Source organism: Andrographis paniculata, unplaced genomic scaffold (assembly GCF_009805555.1).
Source record: "Andrographis paniculata isolate CXL003 unplaced genomic scaffold, ASM980555v1 Contig69END, whole genome shotgun sequence".
Classification (NCBI taxonomy): domain Eukaryota; kingdom Viridiplantae; phylum Streptophyta; class Magnoliopsida; order Lamiales; family Acanthaceae; genus Andrographis; species Andrographis paniculata.
Genome location: NW_026137605.1, coordinates 7,825,303 through 7,851,146, shown reverse-complemented (window position 1 = coordinate 7,851,146; position 25,844 = coordinate 7,825,303). Strand labels below are relative to the sequence as shown.

General features: G+C 32.4%; 3 protein-coding genes across 3 annotated transcripts; 1 reads left to right on the top strand and 2 right to left on the bottom strand.

Moving 5' to 3' along the window:
- Positions 1-180: 180 nt before the first annotated feature.
- Positions 181-4,126, bottom strand: LOC127264080 (uncharacterized). Its single transcript, XM_051293455.1, has 11 exons — positions 3,589-4,126; positions 3,435-3,521; positions 3,114-3,281; positions 2,764-2,870; positions 1,921-2,009; positions 1,731-1,834; positions 1,539-1,638; positions 1,366-1,438; positions 1,168-1,282; positions 554-1,085; positions 181-473 (listed from the first exon to the last, which is right to left on the bottom strand). The coding sequence occupies exons 1-11, from the start codon at positions 3,851-3,853 to the stop codon at positions 386-388; spliced, it is 1,728 nt and encodes a 575-aa protein (XP_051149412.1). The 5' UTR covers positions 3,854-4,126; the 3' UTR covers positions 181-385.
- Positions 4,127-4,804: 678 nt separating this feature from the next.
- Positions 4,805-9,708, bottom strand: LOC127263744 (protein decapping 5-like). The gene is made up of 8 exons (XM_051292942.1): positions 9,284-9,708; positions 8,266-8,366; positions 7,889-7,960; positions 6,812-7,813; positions 5,853-5,921; positions 5,537-5,722; positions 5,340-5,453; positions 4,805-5,248 (listed from the first exon to the last, which is right to left on the bottom strand). The coding sequence occupies exons 1-8, from the start codon at positions 9,453-9,455 to the stop codon at positions 5,075-5,077; spliced, it is 1,890 nt and encodes a 629-aa protein (XP_051148899.1). The 5' UTR covers positions 9,456-9,708; the 3' UTR covers positions 4,805-5,074.
- A 12,282-nt stretch (positions 9,709-21,990) lies between these two features.
- On the top strand, positions 21,991-24,792 carry LOC127263342 (uncharacterized). The gene is made up of 7 exons (XM_051292322.1): positions 21,991-22,085; positions 22,165-22,254; positions 22,366-22,420; positions 22,938-22,988; positions 23,999-24,090; positions 24,169-24,246; positions 24,365-24,792. Exons 2-7 carry the CDS (start codon positions 22,199-22,201, stop codon positions 24,513-24,515), a joined length of 483 nt encoding a protein of 160 aa, XP_051148279.1. The 5' UTR covers positions 21,991-22,085; positions 22,165-22,198; the 3' UTR covers positions 24,516-24,792.
- Positions 24,793-25,844: the final 1,052 nt, after the last annotated feature.

Sequence of the window (25,844 nt, the reverse complement as noted above, 5' to 3'; positions counted from 1 at the left end):
TACCATTTTTATCCGTTCTAAAATAATAGTTTCATTTTCATAAATAATCATATTACTATAAAACTATCCTTATTTTTTCATTATTATCACACAATTATCACTACTTTTTACAAGGACAAAAAAGTCTTTTACCGCATTTTTTTAACCACCATCATTTATTTGTAATGTAAAGAAGAAGCCTGAAACTAACTGCATGCCATGAATTGTCGGCCCATAAAAACCACACAGAAGAATAGCAATTTGAAGACGCCTATGTGTGAAAAATTTTCCCCAATTCATCAGACCAACATTCCTTAATTTTCTCAAACTAGAAAATTCAAATCGACACAGACAGACAAGGAATACCTCTAAAATCATACCTCTGATCCCAAGATATCGAATCACATCAGCCATCCCATTTCCACCTCCGCCCGGCCTCCTCGAGGACTTTCGCCCGAGCTTGGCTATTTTTTGCCTCCTTCTCCATCCAAGTTCTGCACCAAATACTTCCGAATTCGTCAAGAAACAATACTCGGGATCCAACACAACGAATAGCAGGAATACTGATTCTTACCGTAGCATTCGCATTGCTTCGATTTCAGCTTCCAGTATCGACTTAGTATCGATCAGTTTCGCATAATTAGCCTGCAAATCATGCCGCGTGCTGCTCACCTCGCGCTGTTCGTCAATGTGCTCCGCGCTCTCAGAAGAAAGTTTCTCCGACAAAGATTCGACTTCACCTTTCAGATTCAAAAGCAGCTTCTCCTGACAATTCAACGCCGCCTTCTCCCTCGCAAATTCCACAGCAGCGTTCTCTTGGAACATCTTCGCCTCTTCCAGCGCGCTTACTGCTGAAATATAATCCGCTTCCACTTTCACGCCCCGGTTTCGTTCCTCCTCAATCTTCCCCTCCCAATACTCGCGTATGTCGCCTCTCTCGAGGAGCTCAGACCTCAGCTCCTTTAGTTCACTCTGCCTTGCGATGATTTCGGCTTCCAGTCTCGATATCTCCGCCTGTATGAACTCTGACATTCGTCCGCTGGTCAGTGCAACAGCAGCCTGAGCCTTCGTGCACGGTTTGCTCGGCTGCAATCGCTTGCTCTGTCCTGTTAAAAGCATCTAACTCACATGAACATACATTTATGACGATAAAAATTAAAAACCAAGATGGAATGTAAAGGAGCTAACCGAAAACTGCTCTGATGACACTCTTTTCATCGGCCCTGATGTCCATATAAAGATCGGGTAATATGTCTACGGGAATCTCCTTCACATCCAGAAAACCAATGTTTCGCCTTGACATCTGAGCTGCAAGAAAAGTCATGTCCTTAGAGAAGAATTACGACGAATTGATACTCTTGTCAAAGAAATCCAATATGTTCTTACCTTTCCATCCACTTCCGGCACTTCATACTCTATTTTCGCTTTCCAACAAACCAGATCCTGACGAGATATAAACCTATTACATTAACCAATTTTTTATTCAGTAGAGTCAAATATAAAGCAACGAACACAATAGTGAGGGAGTTTATTTAACTTCGGCTATAGACTTAATGTACCTCTCAGGAGAAAAATGTGCAGGTTCTTCTACTTTATCTAGACTTGAACCAGAATTTCCATTCGACAGTTTGCTTCTAACAATCCCAGCCTCAGCCAGAGCTAAATGCAAGTTGGGGATGGAAATTTTCATTTTTTATTTTAAAACTGAAAGCATCCGCATATAATGAGATGATGGGTTAACAAAACCTTACATTGAATAGCTTCAAAATCGGGATCATCAGCTGGCACATCATCAAAGGCAGCAATTATAGATCCAGAAAGTGCAGCAGGGGAATTTATGCGATGCTTTCTACTTCTGATCACCAATTAACGCATCCATATCACTAATTTCAGTTTCAGTAAGACTGATGCAAATAAGAAATATATATATATCACAATTACCTCTCCAGATGTGAATTTGCCCGCACTAACCACCGTGCATATTCCCGTCTTGTACACAATTCACTAGCGCTGGCGTCATCTTCAATAATCTGTACAGCTTGAATGAAATGGTGAGATCACACAGTCAACAGAAGCTCATTTGAATTTTGCCTAAAATTGGGTTATTTTGAAAGGAGAATGTTTAGTAGTGGTAGATGCAAATTGAATAGACTATGCTTTGAGAACAGAACACTAAGAATAGTAAAGGTTATTCAGATGTTTCAAAGATTAACCCCTTGTTGAAAATGAAATTTGAATCACACTTAGTTCATCTCCTTGATTTATCAGCAGCAAGAGTTCAAACTTAAGTCAGTTCCATATGTGTCTTCAATGCTTAGGAAAGTAGATAAAGAATGCAGCATAGTTCTAAGGTTTTTTGCAAATGCCAAGCATGAACCCAAGCTTATTTATCGTTGTTAAGAAAATGTTTAAAAAGGATAATACCGAGGCTTCTATGATTCAGACAAAGAAACAAAGAAAAATTGTAGCCCGACCACCAAATAATCATCCATCAAAAACCAAGTTTGGTTGGAGATTTGGCCCAAGTTCACAGTATTTATCACTTTTTTTTGCGTCAAATCCACCTAAGTTAAACACATTCATTCAAATCATTGGTTCAAACAACTATTTACACCACATCAGAACCTACTTCAATTCAATTTCTGTAATTCTCAAACCCCAAATCCCCCATTGAAACAAGCCCTTGTGCCAGCACTCCCAAGATACTCTACACATTGATATATTATTCTCTCAATTATACATAATACTTCAAAAACACACCATATGAAATTGATTAAGGGATACCTTGAGTTTCTGTAATGCCAAGAAAGCTTCCTGCTGAGCCGAATCAACAACAAACGAAACTAGAATATGCTCAAACTTTTGTTCTTTTTCAGCTTCAAAAATTTTCTCTTCATGTAGAAAAGAATGGGTTAGAAAGATTGTTTCATTGCAAAGGGCCAAAGCATAGTAAGAACCACATTCGAAAATAGACTAATCGTATGTATGTGTATATATACATATATATATATATATATATATCCATACAAAATCTTAAGTAAATATTTAGCAGATCTTACAGATTAGGCCCAACAGTTCTTTGAAGTGATCCTACATATACCAAATTATAACTTCACAATATTCCATCCAAATACCTGTCATCACAGATGCCTCCGGTGCATCATCCAAGTTTTCAGTCGGGACGTCGGTGGCCTTTAATGGCACATCTGGTCTGGTTTCACTTCTGCTGTCATCTTTATCACTTGAATAAGAAGGCTCTGAGAACCCATGGAAACCATTCCACGGACTTCTGAGTCGAATCCCTGGGAAAGCAGAATAAACACATCAAGCCTGAAATTGAAACCATTTAATTGAACATTGGATCACAGTGCATAATCAACATCTTTCTTAACTCCCTATGAAGAATTAACCAGTGCACACGAATTAACCGGCAGATAGTTGAAAGTAAAACCAACCTTTGCTCGATAATGCAAAATAGGCAAGCAAACCGATAATTCCAACAGCAGAAGCTCCAAAACCAATCACAGCAAATACATTCAAACCTACAAAGAAAATCGTTCAATAACTATCCCAAAATATAACCGTCAGATTTAGCAAGATATGATTTACCCTTCTTTTTGACCAGTTTGGGATTATCTTCTTCCTCTATATCCCACCCGTTGAAGTCGTCAGAGGCAACTTTATCCCAAGAAATCCAAGCTAAATCAAGAGCTAAATCGCTCTCAGCAGTTGAAGCCGATATCGAATAGCGGCTAGGGTTCCTGGCTCTAATGTGCAAGGGATTGCCCCAAGAACTGGATATGAAACCGCGGTTCAGTAAGAAGGGGATTTTAGAGGGCAAGCAGAGTGAAAAAGATGCCAAAGAAGAGCACATGTTCTCGGGCTTTTCCTTCCTATCTAAATCTTCCTTCTTCTTCTCGAACTTCTTGGCTGCGCAGAGGCTGCAACTATCAGAGAATCACAGTTGGTTATGGGATCGAAATTGGGAAATTGCATTGACGTTAGCTCGAGAAAAAAATGGAGTGTCAAAGTCCTAAATAACGGAAATGACCAATGCTTCGTCTTCGTTGGGATGGGAGAGCGAGGAGAGCAAAACCCCCATCGAAATTACAGTGTCCGCTGCCCTGCTCTCGCCATTCTGAATTTTATTTTATTTTATTTTAAATTACAATAATAATTTTACGCCGCAACTCCAGTGCGATTGTCCGTTTATATTGAAGTTAAAACTTGGGAGCTCCAGGGACCTCAGGTCCTCCACTGATTAGGAGTGTGATTATTATTATTATTTGCTAAATTTTCCTAAATTTTACTCATTTGTGTATAATTTTGTAAAATATATTTATATACTTTAATTATATTTTAAAATTTATAATAAATTATTTAGTCAATTAACATTAATTTATAATTATTTTATTTATTATATTAGTAATTATTTTTACTAATATATTTTTTAATTATTTACTAAGAAAAAAGTAATATATTTTTGCTCCGTTCAAACTAAAATTTTAAAGTTTGATGTTGTTCGAAAAAAAATATATATTTAATATAATATTTTTAAATGAGTAATACCAAAACCTGTCAAGAATATAATTTCAATTAACACATTATAGGTTGTATTTGTTTGGAGATTCTTCCAAATTGTTCCTCCGTAGATATCAAATCAATTATACCCCTATTTCAATTCAAAATTTTTAGGTATTGAAATATATTCCACTAGATTGAACAAAACTAATCAACATATGAGGACTAATAAACACTCTAACCCTTCCAAAATTTTGACCCTAAGTTTCAATGTCAAGTAATAAATCCAAATGAGGGATGATCATGCAAACTATTCCAAACCATAAATGGATAATAAGGTCTAGATAAAAGTTCCAACCACAATAAACTCACAGACATTAGTACAGCCAAGTATCGATTTAAGAAAACAAAAGGATCCTAAATCTCATCTCTCATCTTATTATTATTAATAAAACTACCCTTCTTCATATAATGCACAGCGATTACAAACTAGGTTTTGTTGTAGTAGAGCAAATTCTAGGTTTTACTCTATTTGCCATTTTTTCTTATTGTACCACCAACATGCTTCGGATCTCTACGAGGCCCGGTTCTGGAAACCTCCTCGCCCACGGCCTCCTCCCCCTCCCCGACCAGAGTATCCATACCCGCCATAGCCTCCTCTGCCATGATAGGAGCCGCGGAAGCGGCCACCTCCACGGCCAGGGCCACGGCCTCGACCACCACGGTACCTTGAAATATCTCCAAAAGTCTGCTTTTATGTAAATACATTTTGGTCCCGTTACGACACTTTTTCTATTTTCGAGGGTAATATGGAGATAGACAGCAAATAGGTTTGTTACCTCTGAATCCAACTTCATTTGCTCAGAATATCTTGTCCTTCCATTGTTTGGATTGTTGTTACTCAGGGAATTGCAAGAAAGGGAATCGAAGAAGTCGTCCTTGTTATAAACAGCCTGGAAATAAACAAATAGGGACATGAATAATGATATCCTAAGTTGCAAGAAAGAAACACGCTAAAAAGATCTATCTCACGCACCTTTGGCAATTCACCATTTTCGACTTGCGCCTCATCTTCATCACTGCCACTTACATATCCTTCTTTATCCTTCCCTTGTGATTTACCACTTTTCCCCAGATGACCCCACACTTCGTCCTTATTAAATTTCTCATTCATGGCCATGAAATCAAAATCTTCAGTGAATTCTGTCACAGCGCGGGAGACCTAGAAGGCAAAAGTGGAGGCATTTATTTAAGGATCATTTGTATTAATACAAAATGCATTATATTGAAGTGAAGCCACATGAAAAAAAGCTAACTAAATAACTCCAGAAGAATGTATATCAAACTCTTACCCTGTATCCTCTCCCACCGCGCCCTCTGTAGTTGTAATTGTTCCGGGTGTGATAAGAACCTCCATTTGGCTGAAGGAACAGCAAGAAAAAGACTATCATGATGACACCCAATTTTTATCAATATTCACATTTATAGGCTATAGCAATTATCAACTAGGTAAAAAATATAACATATCGATCTATATCTGTGTTTGTGTGTGTTTTTGTGTATATATAGATATAAAAAGAGAAGGCTGGGATAAAAATGTTACTACAAGTCAACCCAGGAACACTATTATCCAAGGATGACATAGCATCTAGTCCTACAAAATTATTAACCAGCATTAGACAAATTTTTAGGTAGATAACACTAGCAATGAGCAGAAAGCGAAAACCAAACAAATATAAACCCATCCAGAGCCATCATTCCAAGGATGGATTAGCCATTAGCGTATTGAATAAGAATGATAGCAGGATGGTAGCAACTGTCAATAGCACCGCCCCTACTAATGCTTCATGATACTGAGGGTACATCATCTAGCAATTTTAAAAACTCTCGTTCCTAGAGATCATAGAATTGAAAACCCTAATATTCTATTTCATTTTTCATTGCTATTCAATACACTAGTAGGTTCAAAAGAAATTGCAACTCCTGTAACACTGAAAACACGAATAATTTACCCTGCTCACTATAGATCTACTTATTGGGTACACCAGCATACTACTTGACCAAATATTGGGACACAATTTTTCACTTCAGTATAATTACGAAATACAGCCAAACTATTAATGATATTGGGAGGGTGGAATTATCAGCAACACTTCTTATAGCATTCATTTGCAGCCATTAGCCATTGGTAAATACTATAGCCTCGTATCATCAAGCATATTGATTTTATTTACTCAGGAACATCAAACATTAGTTCAAAAATAATGGTATGTGTATGCAAGAGACATGCAAAAATAAATAGACAAAATACCTTTTGAGCTCGAGAATTTGCTGGTAGAGGCAATATTGGCGGTTGAGCTTCTGACACTACTGGCTGTGAAGTTTCTGGCAATGGCTTGGATGCCACCTGTACTACTTCCACATCCTTCTGCGTTGTTTGTAATGTCTGGGGCATAGCACCAGGAGCTGGTCCAGAATGCAGTAGATGACCAGGAGTTATGAGTGAAGGCGTCGGTGCTTCTGTAAGAACTTGACCAGATGTCCCAGAAGTTCCATGATTGGATAAGGGTTGCTGTGGCAAGGTTGCAGTGCTAGGTATTGTGCTGGGTTTGCTAGAAACTAAAGGTGCTCCAGGATTATCAGGTCCAGATGTAGGAAGATGGGATAGAGTCGACAAGCTAGCGCTTGGAATCAATGTAGGGATTGTAGCAATTGGATCCCTGTTTGGAAAATGAGAGAGAGATGGCAAGCTAGTGTTTGGAGCTGAGGTAGGGACTACTGCAATAGGATCCTTAGCTGGCAGAGAATTATTCATCGTCTCAGACATTAGAGACATAGGTTGAATGGGTGGTACATTCAAAGTTGAGCTAGAGGCAGGTAAAGTAGATGTAAAACTAGAAGAACTAGATGTGTTGGGAATGAAGGAAGCATGGTAGTCAGGTAAATTAGAAGTTGGCAAGCCAGATCCAGTTGTTGGCAATGATGAATTAAAACCAGAAAACTGCATCTGTTGCATGGAAGGAGGTAAAGACAGGCCAGGAGGTGGCCGAAGCAGGGATTGCTGAGGTAGTTGAGGTAGCCCATTAGGTGCACCATAGAATCCTTGCCAATACATTGGCATTGCTAAGCCAGTACCATTTGCATTAGGAGGATTTGGGCCCCATGAATTCAAGTTTCCGCCGGGTTGGTACATAGGTAGACCACTTTGGAAATTAGATCCAGTAAGTCCCGAATGTGCACCATGCTCAGTTAATGAACTGCTAGGAGCTGTAGGCATGCTGGCTGGTGGTGGTGTAGGATGAGTATACTGAGACTGCACCAATAGTTATGCAGGTTATGGTCATATTTTTCCAGCTCAAATTACAAACATAGTTGGATTATTGGTTACCTGAATAATTGCAGGATCATTGTTAATGGACGGAGTACTTTGAACTGGTGGAGAAGCTTTGACCTGTAAATCCTGTGGAAAAAAATTAAAAGAATCATACTTGCAGTTTGACTGAAAATTGAGAACTTTGTACTTCAAATTTATATTTCTTTTCTGTTTAATCAGGTGACCAGTTTTAATTTCAACTAAATAACTATTGCGCAATTGAAAATTCTTATTTTGTTTGCGACAGATAATAGTTCAAATATCATGGACTAACTAGAGGTGGAATGTGGATATTCCAAGCAGGACAAAACAAATATCTAGTCAGGAAGCTGATGCTTGACCAATCCAAACAAAAGTTAGCTAACAGGTGAACAGCCAATTACAATTCGCACCTTGATATCGCTTCCTCTAAAGAGTATGTATTCAAAAATCTTGTCGCTTGGAGGGACCTGTGGACCATCCTTCTTCCTCCCTTCCGTACCAAAAGACCTCACTGCCAAAATATATACAAGAAGTCAGCAACAAAAGGCTGTCAACAATATCCAAGATTTTCAGCTACAAACAATGACAAAAACTTTGGTTACGATCTTCACTTACCCATATTTAACTATATGGTAAATTTCATGAATCAAATTCAAACATTAAATTAGTGGCAATATCCGTGAGTCTCGAATGCACCAAAAGTCATTTAAATTCATATACCCTCATGCAAAAGGAAACAAGACAGCTTACAATAAACCCAATTTTAATAGCTTGTAAAGAATAAACAATGTGCCGGAAGTCCTCGGACTGCATCCCAGTTATATATATAGTAGCACCATTAAGTATTTAAGCAAACTTTTAATATCATTAACTTATAGCTGCCCTGCGCTACCCTACCTGATTATAACATCTTAAAAGAATTTAATAAATAAAATAAATAGTAGAAACCTCTCTTGAAGTAGACCTACCACAGATACACTAATCTGGCTAACAGAATGTGCCCAATAGCATGTTCATGAGAACCCAAAAAACAGCAGAGCACAACAAATTGCAGTCGAAATAAGAAATAGGGTAATATCTCATCCTCAAGGATTTTGTGCTTCAATTCAAAAGCCCAGTAAAACTTTTGAATTCTGATCAACAAAAGGATAACACGAACAGATGCATGAGCACAGAATATATGAGATATGAGCCTCGGCGAAATTATAGACGTGAGAAAAGGACAATTAAAACAATCGACAGTGAAAGGCAAGAAAATGGCGACCAAGATGTAATGAAGAATTACCCAACCCCAGACAAATGCGAATTCTAAAAAAGCATAAAACACAAAAGCAAATGCGAATTACAAAAATAAAAAATAAAAAACTACACAAAACTAGACCAGTAACAGCAAAGAAATGAATGCATATCCTCCCTAATCCTTCTCACCGTTTCGTAGGCCGATGCTGGACTCTTCGGTGTTGATATTGTACAGTATCCCTTCGTACCTGATCTCGCTCTTCGAAGTCAAGCTAATCAAACTTCCGATGTACGAATCCGCCGACGCTCCTCCGCCACCAGATCTACTGCTCGCTGCCGCCGTCGAACTATCGGCTGCCATTTTCTCCTACGCCTAAATTATCGTTATATCGATCCTCCAAAAAAAAACAAACAAAGATTCGAACACAATACAGTCCGTAAGAGAGTGAGATTAGTGTCGTTCAGAGAGAGAATCTCCAAACATTGACAATTCTTTGAAGTGAGATTGTGTGGGTGACGACTGATGGCTGGGCCAAGAAAATTTTTAGGGTTTTCAGTTTTCCCTCTTTTCTTTTCGTTTCCTCTGTTTCTTCGTCGTTCTTTTCTACTGCGATTGCAACTCATCTGGGGCTTGTGGGTGATAATAAGACAAAGATGGGGTCCTTTTCGTAATTTCACAACCCGCCCTTTAAAAATTGGAAAATTAATTGGGCCAACTCATTACCGAATTAAACTCACTTGGGCCCAATTCAAAATCCAATTTCAGCCCAAACAACTATGCATGGGCCTTGCTGTTATTGATAATTACATTGATTTATGTTATTGGGCCTACACATTTTTCAAATTTTAGACACCTCCACTTCTTTGTATGCTTATTACCCTAAAATCAAGTGGCTTTTATTTAGAGTATAAAAATGATAATGAAGTCTAGATAAAAATTTACAAATTTTTCTATTTTATTTAAGAATAATGGCTTTGGTTACTTTGATTTTTTTTTTTCAATTTTTTATGATACAATATTTACTAAAATTCAAAATCAAAACATAAAATAATATATATATCTAGGAAAAAATATATATAGACCTGATATCTTTGATTTGATGTGATTGTATATATTCTTGGAGATTATACCATAATAATGAAAAATAAGTAAATAATATTTTATTAGTGCATCTTTAATCCACGCTAAATCCAACGCCGAGTGCAACGTTAATTTTGGTGTTGCACTGTATTTGGCATTGTTATATTTTTATTTTTTCTAATTTTTTTAATTGTAAAATTATAAATTTTATTTTTAAATTTAATTTTTATTTTTCAAAATTTTTAAAAATTTTATTTTAAATTATTAAAATAAAAAATTATTTAAAATAATATGAAAAATTGAATATTTGAAGAATAATAGTGAAAAATAGAGTTATGATTAAAGTAAAATTACTCTAACAACTACATATTTGGAGTTAAAACTGGATAAATGAAATCGATTGGGTTGAAGATGGCCTTACACAACACTCTCCTATTAAATAAAAATATTAAAATATATTTCTTCCCTTCTATACAGTTGAATCTTTTGAAATTTTTAATAAATTAAATAATAATAATATTTTATTTAATTAGTAAAAATATGTAAAATAGTTTTGATGTTTATGTAATTATGAATTTGTTTGTTTAGTATTTTGATTAAAATAATTTTTAATCTAGAATATAGAGAATTGTATAATTAATAAAAAAAAATACTACGTCCAGCTCTAAGGTCTCAATTATTTTTTGCTCGTTGATTTTTATATATTAATTATTATATTAAAACGTATTACAAATTAAAAAAAATTGCAAAAATATTTTCATTAGTATATTATAATACTAATAAATAAATATTTATAAAAATATATATACAAATACAAAAATATTTTTAATATTAAATATAACTATCCAAAAAAGTAAATGTAACTCAAAAAGTAAATGTGACTCGGATATGTGAGTAATATTTTATTATTGGTAAAATATGGGCTACAAAGTTTTGACTTAATTTTCAACTGCATATATCGGTGATTTCTATATTATTATTATTAGTATTGGTATTATTATATCGTGAGTTATTCTACGACCGTGTTCTTTTAGTCGTTGCCATTTACCTGGTCACTGCCACTTACTCTAACTGCTTAACGTGCTTAGTGGTTTTTTTGTCCTTTATTTGTATTTATGTTTTTTTAGATAAAATATTATATACAAATTTTACTTTTTTTTAATCGTGGAAACTTGCAGCCGCTACCGAAAGTAAGCATTGGCTAAACTCTCGATCGATCCTAATACCCCGCAAACCAGGCCCGACGAGAAAGTTACACTAGGCGAACTATGTTATCCAGTAAAAAGTTCAAATTTAAGTTCAAAGCTGAATAAAAATATTTTAAAATACAAACTTCGGAATACATTGAAATATTTTAAATTTATATGTAAAAAATATTTAAAAATCAAATTATAATAAGTTTTTAAATGAAGTGTGTTTATTTGAGTTTGGTTTAGGAAAATTTGGTTTGGGCTTAAATTATAAAAAATGATTTGAAATTTTGTATTCCTTTGAGTTTGTAAATTTAGTTTCGATTTTGTAATTCCGACCGATATTGATGCGATATGTAATATTAATTGGACATAAATTGAATGGTTATAATTCCATTTAAAACATCAAAGGTTGTGTTTGTTTGGAGTTTTTAGGGTATTTTTATTATTCATATCATTTTTTTCTCTAAAATTATCAAATTAAAATTTTATTTATATTAATTATATTAAAATTCAATCTCATATTCAAAATATTATATTAATATTTATCTATACACATCATTAATAACCTGCTTAACCAATGCCGGATTTACCTTCCAACTCTCTCCTACATTGATAACATATTAACTAACTTAAATTTACCCATATTACAACTTAGCTCAACATCTTTTTTTTTTTTTTTTTTTTTTTTTTTTGGAAACGTAACAAATTTGATTTATCATAGGATTTACAAGCCAACACCAAAAGTCGAAGAGCTTTTTACATTAAAACTACACACCTGCATTACTTAGGCCTAATTTCTTACCAGTACATTTGACTGTTTCCACAGCTTCTGTGCTTCGTAACGACAAATTTTTTGTGCATCAAAATAATATAATGCCTATAGGAACCATTGCTCTTGTATACATGCTTCAAAGCCAGGCATTCCTATTGCGCCGCATTTTGCTAGACAATCAACCATAGCATTGTCTTCCCTAACAATATGTTTAACCTCAAATGTCTTTGTATGATTTAGAATCTCACAGATCTCTTGAAACTCTCATCTAATATCCAAGGATGTATTGATTTTTCGGAATACCAAGCCATGACTAATGATGAATTATGTTATATCACCGATTTTGAAAAATGATATCCCCTATGAATTTTCGGCTACACCAACACTTTCCGTAGGGCTTCTATAAAATTTGAGAGAATAAAGAAAATAATTCATTTACCATCTCGGATAATTGCACCAATTGAGACACTCGAATGCTAAACCATCAATATTAATCTTCCAACATACATCTTCATAAGGCACCCAATAAATATTTTTGCATTGGGGGTTTTTGTTTCTCCAATTAGATGAATTAATCAGAGATGGATTCTCATAAAGCACAACCGACACTAATCCAATTTAGGAGTTTTTTGCTTGGACTTATTTTCATGCGTTCAATCTGCTTCATTCCAATCCAACATCCCAACTGTCAATGCTGATTTTCTTTGAAATATTAGCTCATTGTAAGATGTCTAAATACTCCAAATTGCTAACACCATTACCAACTCTCAAATATCTAGAGCGCTTTTTTTCTTTTTTCTTTTTTTTCTAAGGAATCTTCACTGAACAATTAGCTTCCAAATATTTTTTCATATCACCCAAAGCACTTTATACCATTGTATGATCTCAGAATAGATACTTGACGTCATGACACAGTGCAAGAACAGATGATCAATAGTTTCAGCTTATGGATTACAAAAAGGATAGCTACGGTGACTCACGTCTTAAATCCCTCTCATTCCTAAGGCTTTTCAAATGGGTATTCCTACATGCATAATCCTTTACACCATGTATAGGAATTTAGGAAGAGCAACAAATTTCCATAGTTTCTCATAAATAGGATTAGGCATTGAATTTCAACCTATCGCTACTCGACCAGCTTTAATTGATTACACCCTATTTGAAGTTTATCACCAAATGACGCGATCTTCCATACCTATCTAGGGGCTGCAAGTATTAATAACTTCAAAAAATTCCTCGCACACTTGAATTTTTCAATCAAAGTAATGTCTTCTGAGTGTTAATTTCTAGATCCAATATCCCTCTGCCCACTCTTCAAAATCAAATATCATGTCTTCTTTTTTCACTGATAGTGAAAATATTCTTAGAAAAATAATTTTCAAAATCTCTTTCTCCACCCATACATCTTCCCAAAATCTTATATTCTTTCCATTTCTCATCAAGATTTTCAAATAGCATTCCGAGTTTACAACTTGTTCAAAACCAGCCCACCATTTTTAAATCCACCACATCGAATTAGTTAGGATGACAAGTCCCCTCCACCTACGACTCTCTACACTCGAGATTACTTATTTCCAAATCGGTCCATCAAGCTGAAATCTCCATTTTCATTTGTATACCAAAGCTAAATTGAAAAGGTTTACATTTCCCACCCCTAATCCTCTTGTTACTCGGGGTTCTTGAATCAGTTGATAATTAATCTAACATAATTTAATCTTCCTTTCTTTATCCCTCCCAAAAAAATTTCATTTCATTTCTTTAATTTTTGCTGCAACCCTTGCTTGAATTCTGAAAATAGATAGAAAATATAAAGGGATCGTATTCATCACCGATTGGATTAAGCACAGTCTCCCTGCTTGCGAAAGAGATATTTTTTCCAATGGCACAAAAAACTATCAATTTTTTTTCAATGATCGACCTCCAAATAAATTTTATTTCTTCCTTCAATTGGAATTTTTAAGTATAAACACGGCCACCTTCCCTTACAACATCCGAAGATCTTTTTAGCACTCCCAAGTTGTACATTTGTCACCCCAATGCCAAATACTTGGGATTTAGCAAAATTTACTTTGAGACCGGTGCAAATCCGAAAAATCCGAAGTATTCTCTTTAAAGCTAACAGATTGTCATCCTCTTTCTCTATGAAAAAGATTGAATCATCAGCATATTGAATGTGACTTACTTGGACCCTAAGACGTCCTACTGAGAAGCCCTTTGATCGGACACTAGAGCAAGCATTCTTCATTAAAGCGTTCAACACTTCCACCACCAGTACAAAAAAAAAATACCCGGTTAAGGTCTCCTCTGCGAATACCTCTACGTATTAAGAAGAAGTTTGTTGGAAAGCCATTGTTGAGCATTGCAGCCATTGAGGATGTGATACATTTCATACTTCAATATCTCAAATTATCGCCAAAATTTATGGCCGAAATTATATTTTTCAGCTCCTTGCAAGCAACACTATCATATGCTTTAGATATATCAACCTATATGAGAAAACCCTTTACTCCGGCCTTTTTTGCTGCTTGAATAGTTTGTGATGCTGTTAAAATTTCATTTAAATTTGTCGTCCTTTAGCTCAAACCTTTAATAAGTTTCAAGTTCAAATAATTGATAAAACTTCAATTATTTCAATCTTTTGCTCAATATATATATATATATACATATTTCTACTTACCAAATAATCAATTTTAAAAAATTTAAATTTAAGTTTCTGTAAATTAAATTTCATCAATTATTTAAACCGATTTATACAACAAGATATATTTATTATAATTGAATTATTTAAATTTAATTATTAGTAATTTTGATTTTCCTTATGTACATAAATATCACGTGATAGGCCATATGCATAACTGAAATTTCCATACTACTCTTCTGTAGTCAAGAAAAATAAAATGGATATTTAATATAAAATAAAATAAAAAATTGAAACCAAATATCCATATCTAGTTGACGACTTATAGATATACCTAAAATAAAAATAAAAATAAAAAACAATTTATTTAGCACCAATTGACAACAAATTAAAATAAAATAAAATAAAATAAAATGATTTGGAGTGGAAGCAGCCGGTGGAATTTCGTAACCGTTGACATTGAATATTCAACTGCTCTCTATTATTCCTAAAACTATTTCTATTTCCTTTGCGTGTACAATACTTTCCCATGCAATTATAAAACCCTAATTCGATTCCCCAAATTAAAACCCTAAATCCCAAAATTAAATCATACAAGCATTAATTTTTTAATTATTTATTAATTATTCCATGAAGAAGATCAGTTTTGCCATGGTTGCTGCTCTTACGTTGCTTCTCCATTATTCTTCCTCCGTCGAAGGAAGGGCGGCGATGATTTCGCGGGCGCCGGCGCCGGCGCCGGAGACGGCCGGAGAAGATGAAGAAGGTGGATTCAGAATGATGACGTGGTGGAGATCGTATTTTAATGAAAAGGAGAAAATCAAAGAATTAAGTATTTCTTCTTCAAGTGAAGATGGATTTTTATACTTCAGTAGACTTCCCCGAACGGTTCCGATTCCGCCGTCGGCTCCTTCGAACAGACACAATTCTCTGCCGCCAAATTGATGATCTTCGATCGCCATTGTTCATTGTGCTGTTATATTATTGTTGTTATAATTTATTATTCTTTGATTCTATTATTTTTATTTTTTTTATTAATAAGAAAATTTTGGCTGACAAAAACGTGTATAAGTAATTTTTCTTTGGGTCCTATGGTGGTTAAGGTTTTGCCATAGTTTTGATTGTTGGTGAATTATTAATGAAGTATAATGATATGTGGATTGTTGTTAAATTTTGACATGAATGATGTTATGATTTAATATTTTTGTAAGAAAATGTAATGTTGAACTCTTGAGGTATGATAACGAGAGCTTAACCAAAAATCTATACTTTTGTTCTTTAACACAATTTTATATTTTAATAAATCAGGTCAGGTCAAGCATGGCCTGACTCTTAAAAGACTGGGCTTGATACGGTTCATCAGTTGTGCCGGGCTGGCATGATCTAAATTTTATTGAGTTTATCTTTTTAAGTTCAAATGTGATTTTTTTTTTTTTTTAATCGAATTTGGATTGAATTTTTGGACCGTATCTATATTTGCCGATTTTATAGATAAGTTTGAAAACATAAGTAAAGATGTTTGCGGGCCCAGCTACCTGACATTCTAACAAACATTATATAATATTATTATTGCAACACATCATTTATATTAATATAATATAAATGCAGCAAATGAGTTAACAAGTTATAATATTATATTACATATTATGTGTAATAAAAATATGTATTATTTCTATATTTTACATTTGTTTATTTGAAAAAATCGTCGCGGCCCTAACCCTCCCCGAATGTGTGATATCATTACATCCTACGCCATCAAATTTTGAAAATTTCAAAATGAAAATAATAATAAATAAAGCATATAAAGTTATTACTTGTAAAAGTTTGTAATTTTAAATAGAAACCATAGATTTGTACACGTCAATGAATTAATTAATGAAATTAATAAATAAATAGGCCAGGGGAAAAAACTGAAATATTAAAATAATGGAGCAAAAAGTGTATATATATATATATTTACTACGACCATTTATAATCGTTACATGGTGTGTTTGGCCTTGATTTTAATTTAAAATAATAATTATCCATTTGGCATGATTTTATATTTCTTTATAAAATTATTATATTTAAATTTTATTTGAATAAAATTTAAATAAATATTTAATTTTAAATTACAATCGAACAAAGCTGACAAACTTGGAGAGGAGGGTAAGTCGCCGGTGTATATATATTTGTATGATTGACTGTTTGAATGTCTCAACGTCAACGTGGGTTATTTGACTTTGGGCACAACTAATGTGAATTTTATTAATATTATTATTTATATGATTAATTTCTAAGTAGGAAATAGTCAAGTGTACAAGATTCAATGGTCCAAATCTTACCCCACACGTAAGAAATCCATGCGTATTAAATTCCACGCTGAACTTTGTAGGGAGTGTTTGTTTGGAAGTTTGAATTTTGAGTTACGATTTGAATGGTAAAAATTTTGAATTAGAATAATTGTATGATGTGATATAAATAGGTGTTGGTGTTATATTTTGAATGAAAAATTAATTTTAGAATAATATAAAAAATAAAAAATAAGTGTTTGATGTGATGTGTTTTAGAGGAAAATTTGAGTGAATAGTAGATTTTTGGCGAAATTCCTCCAACAAACACACCTATGATTTTGAGGGGTTTGGATTTGAATACTAAAATATTTGAATTTGAATAATTGTATGATGTGATATAAATAGGTGTTGATGTGATGTTTTGAATGTAAAATTAATTTTTAATATAATATAAAAATTAAAAAATAAATGTTTGATTTGATATTTTTGAGAGAAAAAATTTTAATGAATAGTGTAAGTTTGGGACTCCCAAACAAACACACCATTAGTAAAACAATTGTACATGAATACTTTTAGGTGACTTATGTTACAGACAATGAAATAAACTTGTGGAGAAATGAGAGAAGATAATAGCATTGTAGAAAAAAAAAAAAAAAAGAATTTAATAGAGAAAATTGTTAAAAATGCATGTATTTGGATGAATCGATCAAGAATAAAAGATTAATGGTACAATAAAAATTTTAACGAATGAAAATCCAAAAAAATGATTTTTTGTGATTTTTTTTTTAAATAATAAATTAGATGTGACACTCTGGCTTGTAAGTCATGTAAAACCGAGCGTGTCAGTGTCAGGATTGTAAACTGGCCCTACAGGTCAGCACAAGTCCTTTTTTCTGTTTTCTTGAGAGACTTCCTATCTTCAAATTACTCTAGGACAAGCTCGTCAGTAGGGTTTTCGAAAAAAAACGTGCATATTATCTATTAAATCTCTTTAATATATATTCAACCTTGAATGGTCTGACACCGACTCATCCACGGGAGTTGATCTAGCACCGGCCAAACTCCGGATATTACATTAGATACGATATTTTGTAAAATTAAATTTAGTATAATTTTTTTAAAAAATAGTAAAAATAAATAAATAAATATTTGAACAATAAATTAAATATAATATTTGATAAGATCAAAATAACATTATTTAATAAACACAAAAATTAAATAATACAAAAGATAAAAAAAATAAATATAATGCATCAATATACAATTCTTTATATTTCCCTGTAAATGATAGAAAACAAAATCAAACAATGAGAAATAATTTATTAGACCATGTAAAAAATAATAGAAAATATTTATGTAATTTATATAATGTATTTATAATAGAAAGTATAATGTATATATAATAATATATTTGTAATTTATATAACAACTAAAACCGTATCTTGATAGTAGTATATTATTATTTTTTTATAATAGAAAATAAATATTTTTTAATAGACCAATAAAAAAAAAAACATATTTTCAATAGAGACACTAGAGTATCATCCAGCCCCTCCCAAGCAGACGCTGCCTTTCTTCTTTTTTTTTTTAATTTTTTTTTAAATATTATATTTATTTAATATTTATAATAATTATAGGGTAAAAAAATATATATGTCTTTTTGTAAAGAATAAAATTTTGTATAATACGAATAAATAAAAATTTAAATATATATATGTTTGATATAATATAAATTCATAATCAAATCATAAAATATAAATTTTATCAATTAAATTTAATACATATTTATATTATTTTATTCATTATCCATCAAATTAATACATATCAAAACTCCTCAAACTCTGACCAAATTTAAATACAAAAAAAACAATAAGACTCAAACACATCAAATTGCCCCGTACCCCTCTAAGGAAACACACCCTTATAATTAAGGAAGTTGAGAAATTTTCTCCTATGGAAATTAAAATTTCAAAATTTGGACCATTTTAATAGTCTTAAATAGAGTGTCTTTTATATAGCCTTATTAGACCATATGAGAGCAAGCACAATGGACTAGTTTTGGATAGTCTTTTGGTACAAACAAAAGTTTTTTGTCCAACCACACAAAACATACATACAACAGGTGTGTTTGTTCGGGGGATTGGATTTTAAATACATTATTCATCATTTTTTTTAAAAAAATAAATTAAATCAAACACTTATTTTTTATTTTTTTATATTATACATCAATTTTACATTCAAAATATCACATCAATACCTATTTATATCACATCATACAACTATTCAAATTCAAAATCATAGATTTCATATAGTACCTGGTATTGTAGAGACACTGTCGATGCAAAATTTTTTCATTTCTCCCTATTCTATCTCACAAAAACACACACTTCCCACCAAAAACATTAAACTCCCTATTCTCGTTCTAAGATTCAATGTATATAATTACCACCGGAACTCTATTTTATTTTATTTTCCTTATCATACATTGCCGTTGGCCAACATCGATAGTTGTTGGTGATACCTCCATTGATGAGTGCACCACCTAAAATTATTCTTCGATTGTAATATGTCAAAAGTTATTTATGTTGGATTTTTTTTTTGTTATTGTTTTTGCGTCATTTGCTTTCAGTGATTTTTTTGTTAATTTATTTAATCGGTCGTATAGTTTTGGAGTGAGTGAAATAGTGTATGAATTTTTGTTGATGTGAATAGAAATGAGTAGGATTAATCCTTGAGGAAGAGTTGAGCTCAATGGTGCATTGATTCACATGTTACTCGATCACAATTGGTATAAAATTTAAATGAAAATAGTAGATGAAATATCAGTGATCACAAATGATCCAATAACAATATCAACACATGAATCAACGAAACACAACCACTACACTTCGTTTAATGCTAACAAAGTACTAATAAATAGATAATCATCATCATACAAAGAAACAATACAATCATACTTTTTGCAATTGATCAAGAGAAAAAGTATCAATGTGTTAATCTGAGTAGATAGTGTATACCACATGACAGATAACATCATTACGAGCTATAGAACACCAATGGGAGACCTATAAGATAACAAAGAATGAAAGAACAAAGAGTAAAATATAAAATGTGATTAATTATTGATAGATGAAAGAATATTGATAAAAAAAAATTAACCACATAAAGAGTATAAATAACTTATAACAATATAACGTTACGACTAAAAAAAATAATTATAAAAATACTTTATTAGCTCACACAAACTAATTTTCAAATATATGTAAAAGCATGCTCCTAAAACATAACATTTTTTCAATTAGTAATTTTCATATAATACATAATAACAAGTTCACTAACTTAACTCGTTTTTCTACACAATGAGACATTCCTTATCCTAAAATTGTTATGCATATCTGATCTAAATGTCTATAATTAACTTCATTTTCAAAATTAAACATAAAATATATCTAGACATAAAATAAAATATAACTTCGAGTCATCCATAAAATAAATAGCATGTTATGCCAATAGTGAAAATATTGCAATATAGTAGTCAACCCCGACAAATTATGTAAATACATATGTATATACATCTGTCTAAGTAAGCAACCAAAATAACTTCGGCCTCATAACAACCGATTCATTAGACTATTGTCAATAAATAGCTAGCAAATCCTCAGCTCAAAAATAAAAAATTTGATAAATTCATAAGAATATAATGGTCATTTAGCCAATTTCATTTGTCTATCATACGACCCCCAAACAATATATATTATGGATAGCCGACGTTGTCATCATTAACCATAAAATACTCTATAGTTTGTGATAGCGAATATAGGATCTTCCGATCTCGTCTTAATATGAGTAATATAGTTGTATTCGTGCAACCTAAAATCACTCAATGAAAACTTAGAATCAAACTGTCATGAATTTTGAGCATATGATATATTGAGGCCCAATACATACACAATCGACCCGCCCAATTGAAGCTCGGATCTATAACCTGCAACCCGACCTGGTGGATTAGAAACAACACAAACGATCGTTATATTAGATGGAATAAGTCATTGTACATAATTTGTAGCATATTAGTACTAGGTAACAATAATTGGTTAGTACACAAAAATTAAAAAATAATAATATTTTAATATTAAAGTGATGCAGTTAAAAAATAAGGGAAGAGAATATTATAAAAAATTTGTAAATAATTGATAAAAAAAATAAAAAAATAGGTAAGTAGAAAAAACAGTGGCAAATTGAAAATAGTTTGTTAAAGTAATAATAATAAAATTATGAGTGGATAAAGTTATTTACTGTTATAAATGAATTGTTTATAAATTTAGTTGATGATAAAAAAACAATAATAATATTGAATTTATTTTAAAATTATAAATATTATTAACTATATAAAAAATAATAAAATAATATAATTAATTAAATATCATTACCTTGATACTGTATTACTAATAAAAATTGTCAATTGTGCTGAAATTATGGGAATATAAATTAAAACAATTTCAATAACAACGGGTGTATTTATTTTATAAAATAGCTTGAATATTTAAATGCTAAATATAAAAAATAATAAATATATATAATATATTATTATTATCTATATATATATAAAAAAGAGATCTGTAGGGTTGGCTCCACTAAATCTTTTTTATTCATATTTTTGATTTTTTTCAATAAAATTAAATTAATATGTATTAAATGCTATTAATTATATTATAATTGATAAAATTATAATTAATATATTTTTAAAGATAATAAAAAAATTGATTTAATTTTATGATTAAAGTAAATTTGTTTATATATATATATATATATATTTTGGATATGTTAGTTTGGAAAACAAAAGAAGAAGAAGCCTATATGCCATAAATAAATAAATAAAATATAAAGACAGCCCAACTCCGACTCCAAATACAATCCATTCCATCTGCAATCTGAGCCCGCTTTCCAATCCCTACTTCGTCTCCTCACTCCGCCCGGCCCCCTCCTCCGCCCCCGCCCTCCTCCTCCTCTCTCTGGACATCTTCTTCTTCAGAGGTTTTGTAGGTGCATCCATTTTGCTTCGTATCTGATTGAGGATTAATTTTCGCCTTGGATTTCCTCTTCGCCATTTCAGAGGGTTTTCGGCTTTTGGGGCACTGCACTGGAAAATGACGAAATTCAGAAAGCTCAATCGGCCAACCGGCCACCGAATGTCAATGCTTAGGTATTAGAGAATGTTTTTTTCCGAATTTTGCCCCCATTTCGTTATATGTCTACTTGTGCATATATTACGTTTTGTCCTGGAGATTATGATATAGGTTTTGATTTTGTACAGGACTATGGTATCGCAGTTAGTGAAGCATGAGCGGATCGAGACCACAGTTGCTAAGGTGATCATTTTCCCATTGTATTTTTTTATTTTTGGAAAATTAGGGTTTAACCGAGGTTTTACAGTTTCTTTGAATTGATCCTGTTAGCTTAAAATTTTGTTGGACCATTGTTGAAGTGGTACTACTTCTCCTTGTTTAAGTCAAAATTTGAAGGATCCAAACTTATAGATGTTGGGCGTGAGGAAGAAGGAATATTTGCTAAGAGTTAGAAGGATAATTCAACTTTGAAGGCTAATTAGCAAACGAGGATGTGCTTTGTTGGAAGAATGAGATATTAATCAATGAAAGATGATGCATGTTAACACCTCTCAGTTAGACTGCAGTAATACAATTCATCATGCTTTTAGTAATACAATGCATATGTGCCGATTTTTCCTTCTACTTTGGGAGATTTATGCTGCGGTTTGGTATTGTGAATCCTGATGTTTTCAACAGCCTGCCTAGCATCTCGATGTTGGGCAAGTTTTTGGTTCAGGAATTAAATTTTGTCTTTGGATCTCTCTATCTGTTTCTATAGGCAAAGGAAGTTCGTCGGCTTGCTGATAATATGGTACAGCTTGGAAAAGAGGTATGTAATACAGTGGTGCTTGATTTACATGGTTCATATGCTTTGTTGTTTATAAGACATATTTTTAAAGAGAACCTCTTCCAAATGGGGTTGAAGTGGGAAAAAGTATTTTCAGTTCAGTGAGTCGAAGAAATCAAATGTTTTTGAGAACTTATTGTTTGTCAAAAAACTTTTAGCAACATCTATTCAATGTAATGCATTTGATATTTAATGTTGCTTATTTTATTTATTTATTTATTTTATTGGATCATAAACTAATCTATGCATACACTTTAACAACTGCTTTTATCAGCTACATGTTACATAGCCGAAGCCTAATCTTTTGTGAGGTGATATACTTTGGACACATTGGCTTTACTGAAACAGGATAGAATTTAGATGATTCTGCACAGTCATTACACACAGCTTTCTGAAGATTAAGCTGCTTCGATCTCTGAACTTAATTTCAAACCAGTTGATAAGCAATAACCCCATTGATTCCCCTGAAAATAAATTGAAATGACTCTTACCAGTTCTTGCACAGCATGCTCTTCTGCTGCTTCTTGATTACTACCTTTAGTGAGTAGGTGCCTTTTTATAAAAATTTCACGAGTGATCACTACCATCGATTACATGCAGTGATCTATTCATTTCATTTTCTTCATTACAGCTCCCTTTTGCTACCCTGCACAAACATGATCAATGGGACAATTTTGGCTTCACTATATCTAGTCTTGGACCCATACCTTGTATTGTAATCACCATTTTTAACATAGACTTGAGCTTTCTTGAACTTTATATACGCCTAAGCTATATTAATTTAGCCCGAAAGATCCATATGAAGATTTATGTGGATCATATGCTGATGCATATACATTAGCAGCTATTAGTGGATCATCGAGACTTAGTTATTCTAATAATAAGCTACGAATTAGGGAAATTTATCTGCTAGTGAAGTAGGCGTTAATGTTTGTAATTCTTGGTGGATTTTATAGCCCTCGATTTTCTTATCAACACTTATGCCCATGTAGGGAACTCTTTGTGCTGCAAGACGTGCTGCTGCCTTTGTTCGTGGGGATGATGTGATTCATAAACTCTTCACAGAATTGGCCCATCGATACAAGTTATTGTTCAATCTGCATCTTGTTAACCATCATGTTAAAAGACAATGCAATAATACACTGCAAATTTGTTGTGACAGGGATCGGGCTGGTGGATACACTAGGTTGCTCCGAACTCGGATTCGCGTTGGTGATGCCGCACCAATGGCTTATATTGAGTACGTGAAGTCCTTCAAGCTATTTGCTGACCTTTTTTAAAAGCCCGACTTGTCTTTTTCAGACGAAACTCACATTATACCTCCTATTTTTTTTGGACTTTCTTGCTTTCCTTGGCAGGTTTATAGATAGAGAAAATGAACTTAGGCAAGCTAAGCCACCAAACCCGCAACCACCACAAAAGGCACCCTTAGATCCATGGACAAGATCCCGGCTGACCCGACAATTTGCCCCATCTAAAGAAACAAAACCTTCTGAATCTGACAGTTGATTGGAAGTCAGTCGGGGATGCCAGAGTTGTGTTTTCGTCTTCATCCTGGTACACGTGAACTCTCTGTTTGCATAAGCTATATTGTTCATCCGGGTATCGAATTTTGGTTGAATGCTATAGCAAAGAATTTGAAAAAAAAAAATAATATTTTGGTTTCATTCTCTCATTCAGGTTTATTCTGTGATGGTATTTACTTACATTACTATTCAATCTAGCAATTACATCTAAAATGGTTTCAGGCAACAATAATATTTATTTAGCACTATGACTTTACTCATTTTGTGGGCTGTGTAGGCAGTTTTATTTTACATTTTAGTGATGCTGATGATCATCTTTTCTTTGGACATCAATATCTATAATTAAATTTATGATAATCTCTTTTTATAATTCTGTTATATGTGTCAATGGTTGTATTCAAATTCATTGTAGAATATTTTGTTATGGACACTAGTGAATTACATTATACAGCCTAGGATGTCAATGGGTGAATTTTTTATTTTTTATTTTTCAATAAAATTATGTGTTATTTGAACTTTAAGGGCACCTTTGGTACAAAGAATTGGTGGTAGAGAGATTAAAATAAATGGTTTTTTTTTTTTTTTTGCAAGTGGAAGTTGAGAATTGAAAAATAATTCATTTTTTATTTTCTATTTTCAATTCTTTCCAATATACAGAAAAATAAGAGAATAAATTTGTGATTTGTGGTAAAGAAAAAAAATATACAACTTATATCAAATTATTTTTATTACTTCTCAATTTTATTTTATTTTATTTTTGTTTTTCTTCAATTTTTCTCCTCCATCTTCGTCTTGGTCATTATTACGTCATACCGTAGGGTTGGAGGATTTTATGTATAAATAATAGGGTTCTATTATTATTATTATTAGTATTCTCAATTATTATTATTATTATTATATATATATATTTTTTGTTTTATCAAACAATAACCAATTCTCATTTTTCAGATAAATTTTTTTTTCTACAATTTAATTTTCTGCTTTTTTTTTTTTTTTTGTAATTTTATTCCCAGTACCAAAATGCACTCTAAATAATGCCCAAGTTCGGATGGGTTTGGGCAACAACCACCTTTCGAAAACTTGAAAGTTTAGAAAAATTTAGAACTGATAAAAGAGTAAATATTGGATATGATATTTTATTAAAAAAAACAATCATTTAATATAATATTTATTGAAAAAATATTGATAAGTAATATGAAACTTTCAAAAATATACAATAAAAATAATTGAGTGCTTGGGGCATATGTTTGTTATTTATTATGCCAAATATAATAATGATATTCTATGATTTATTCAATAAAAATATTATGCA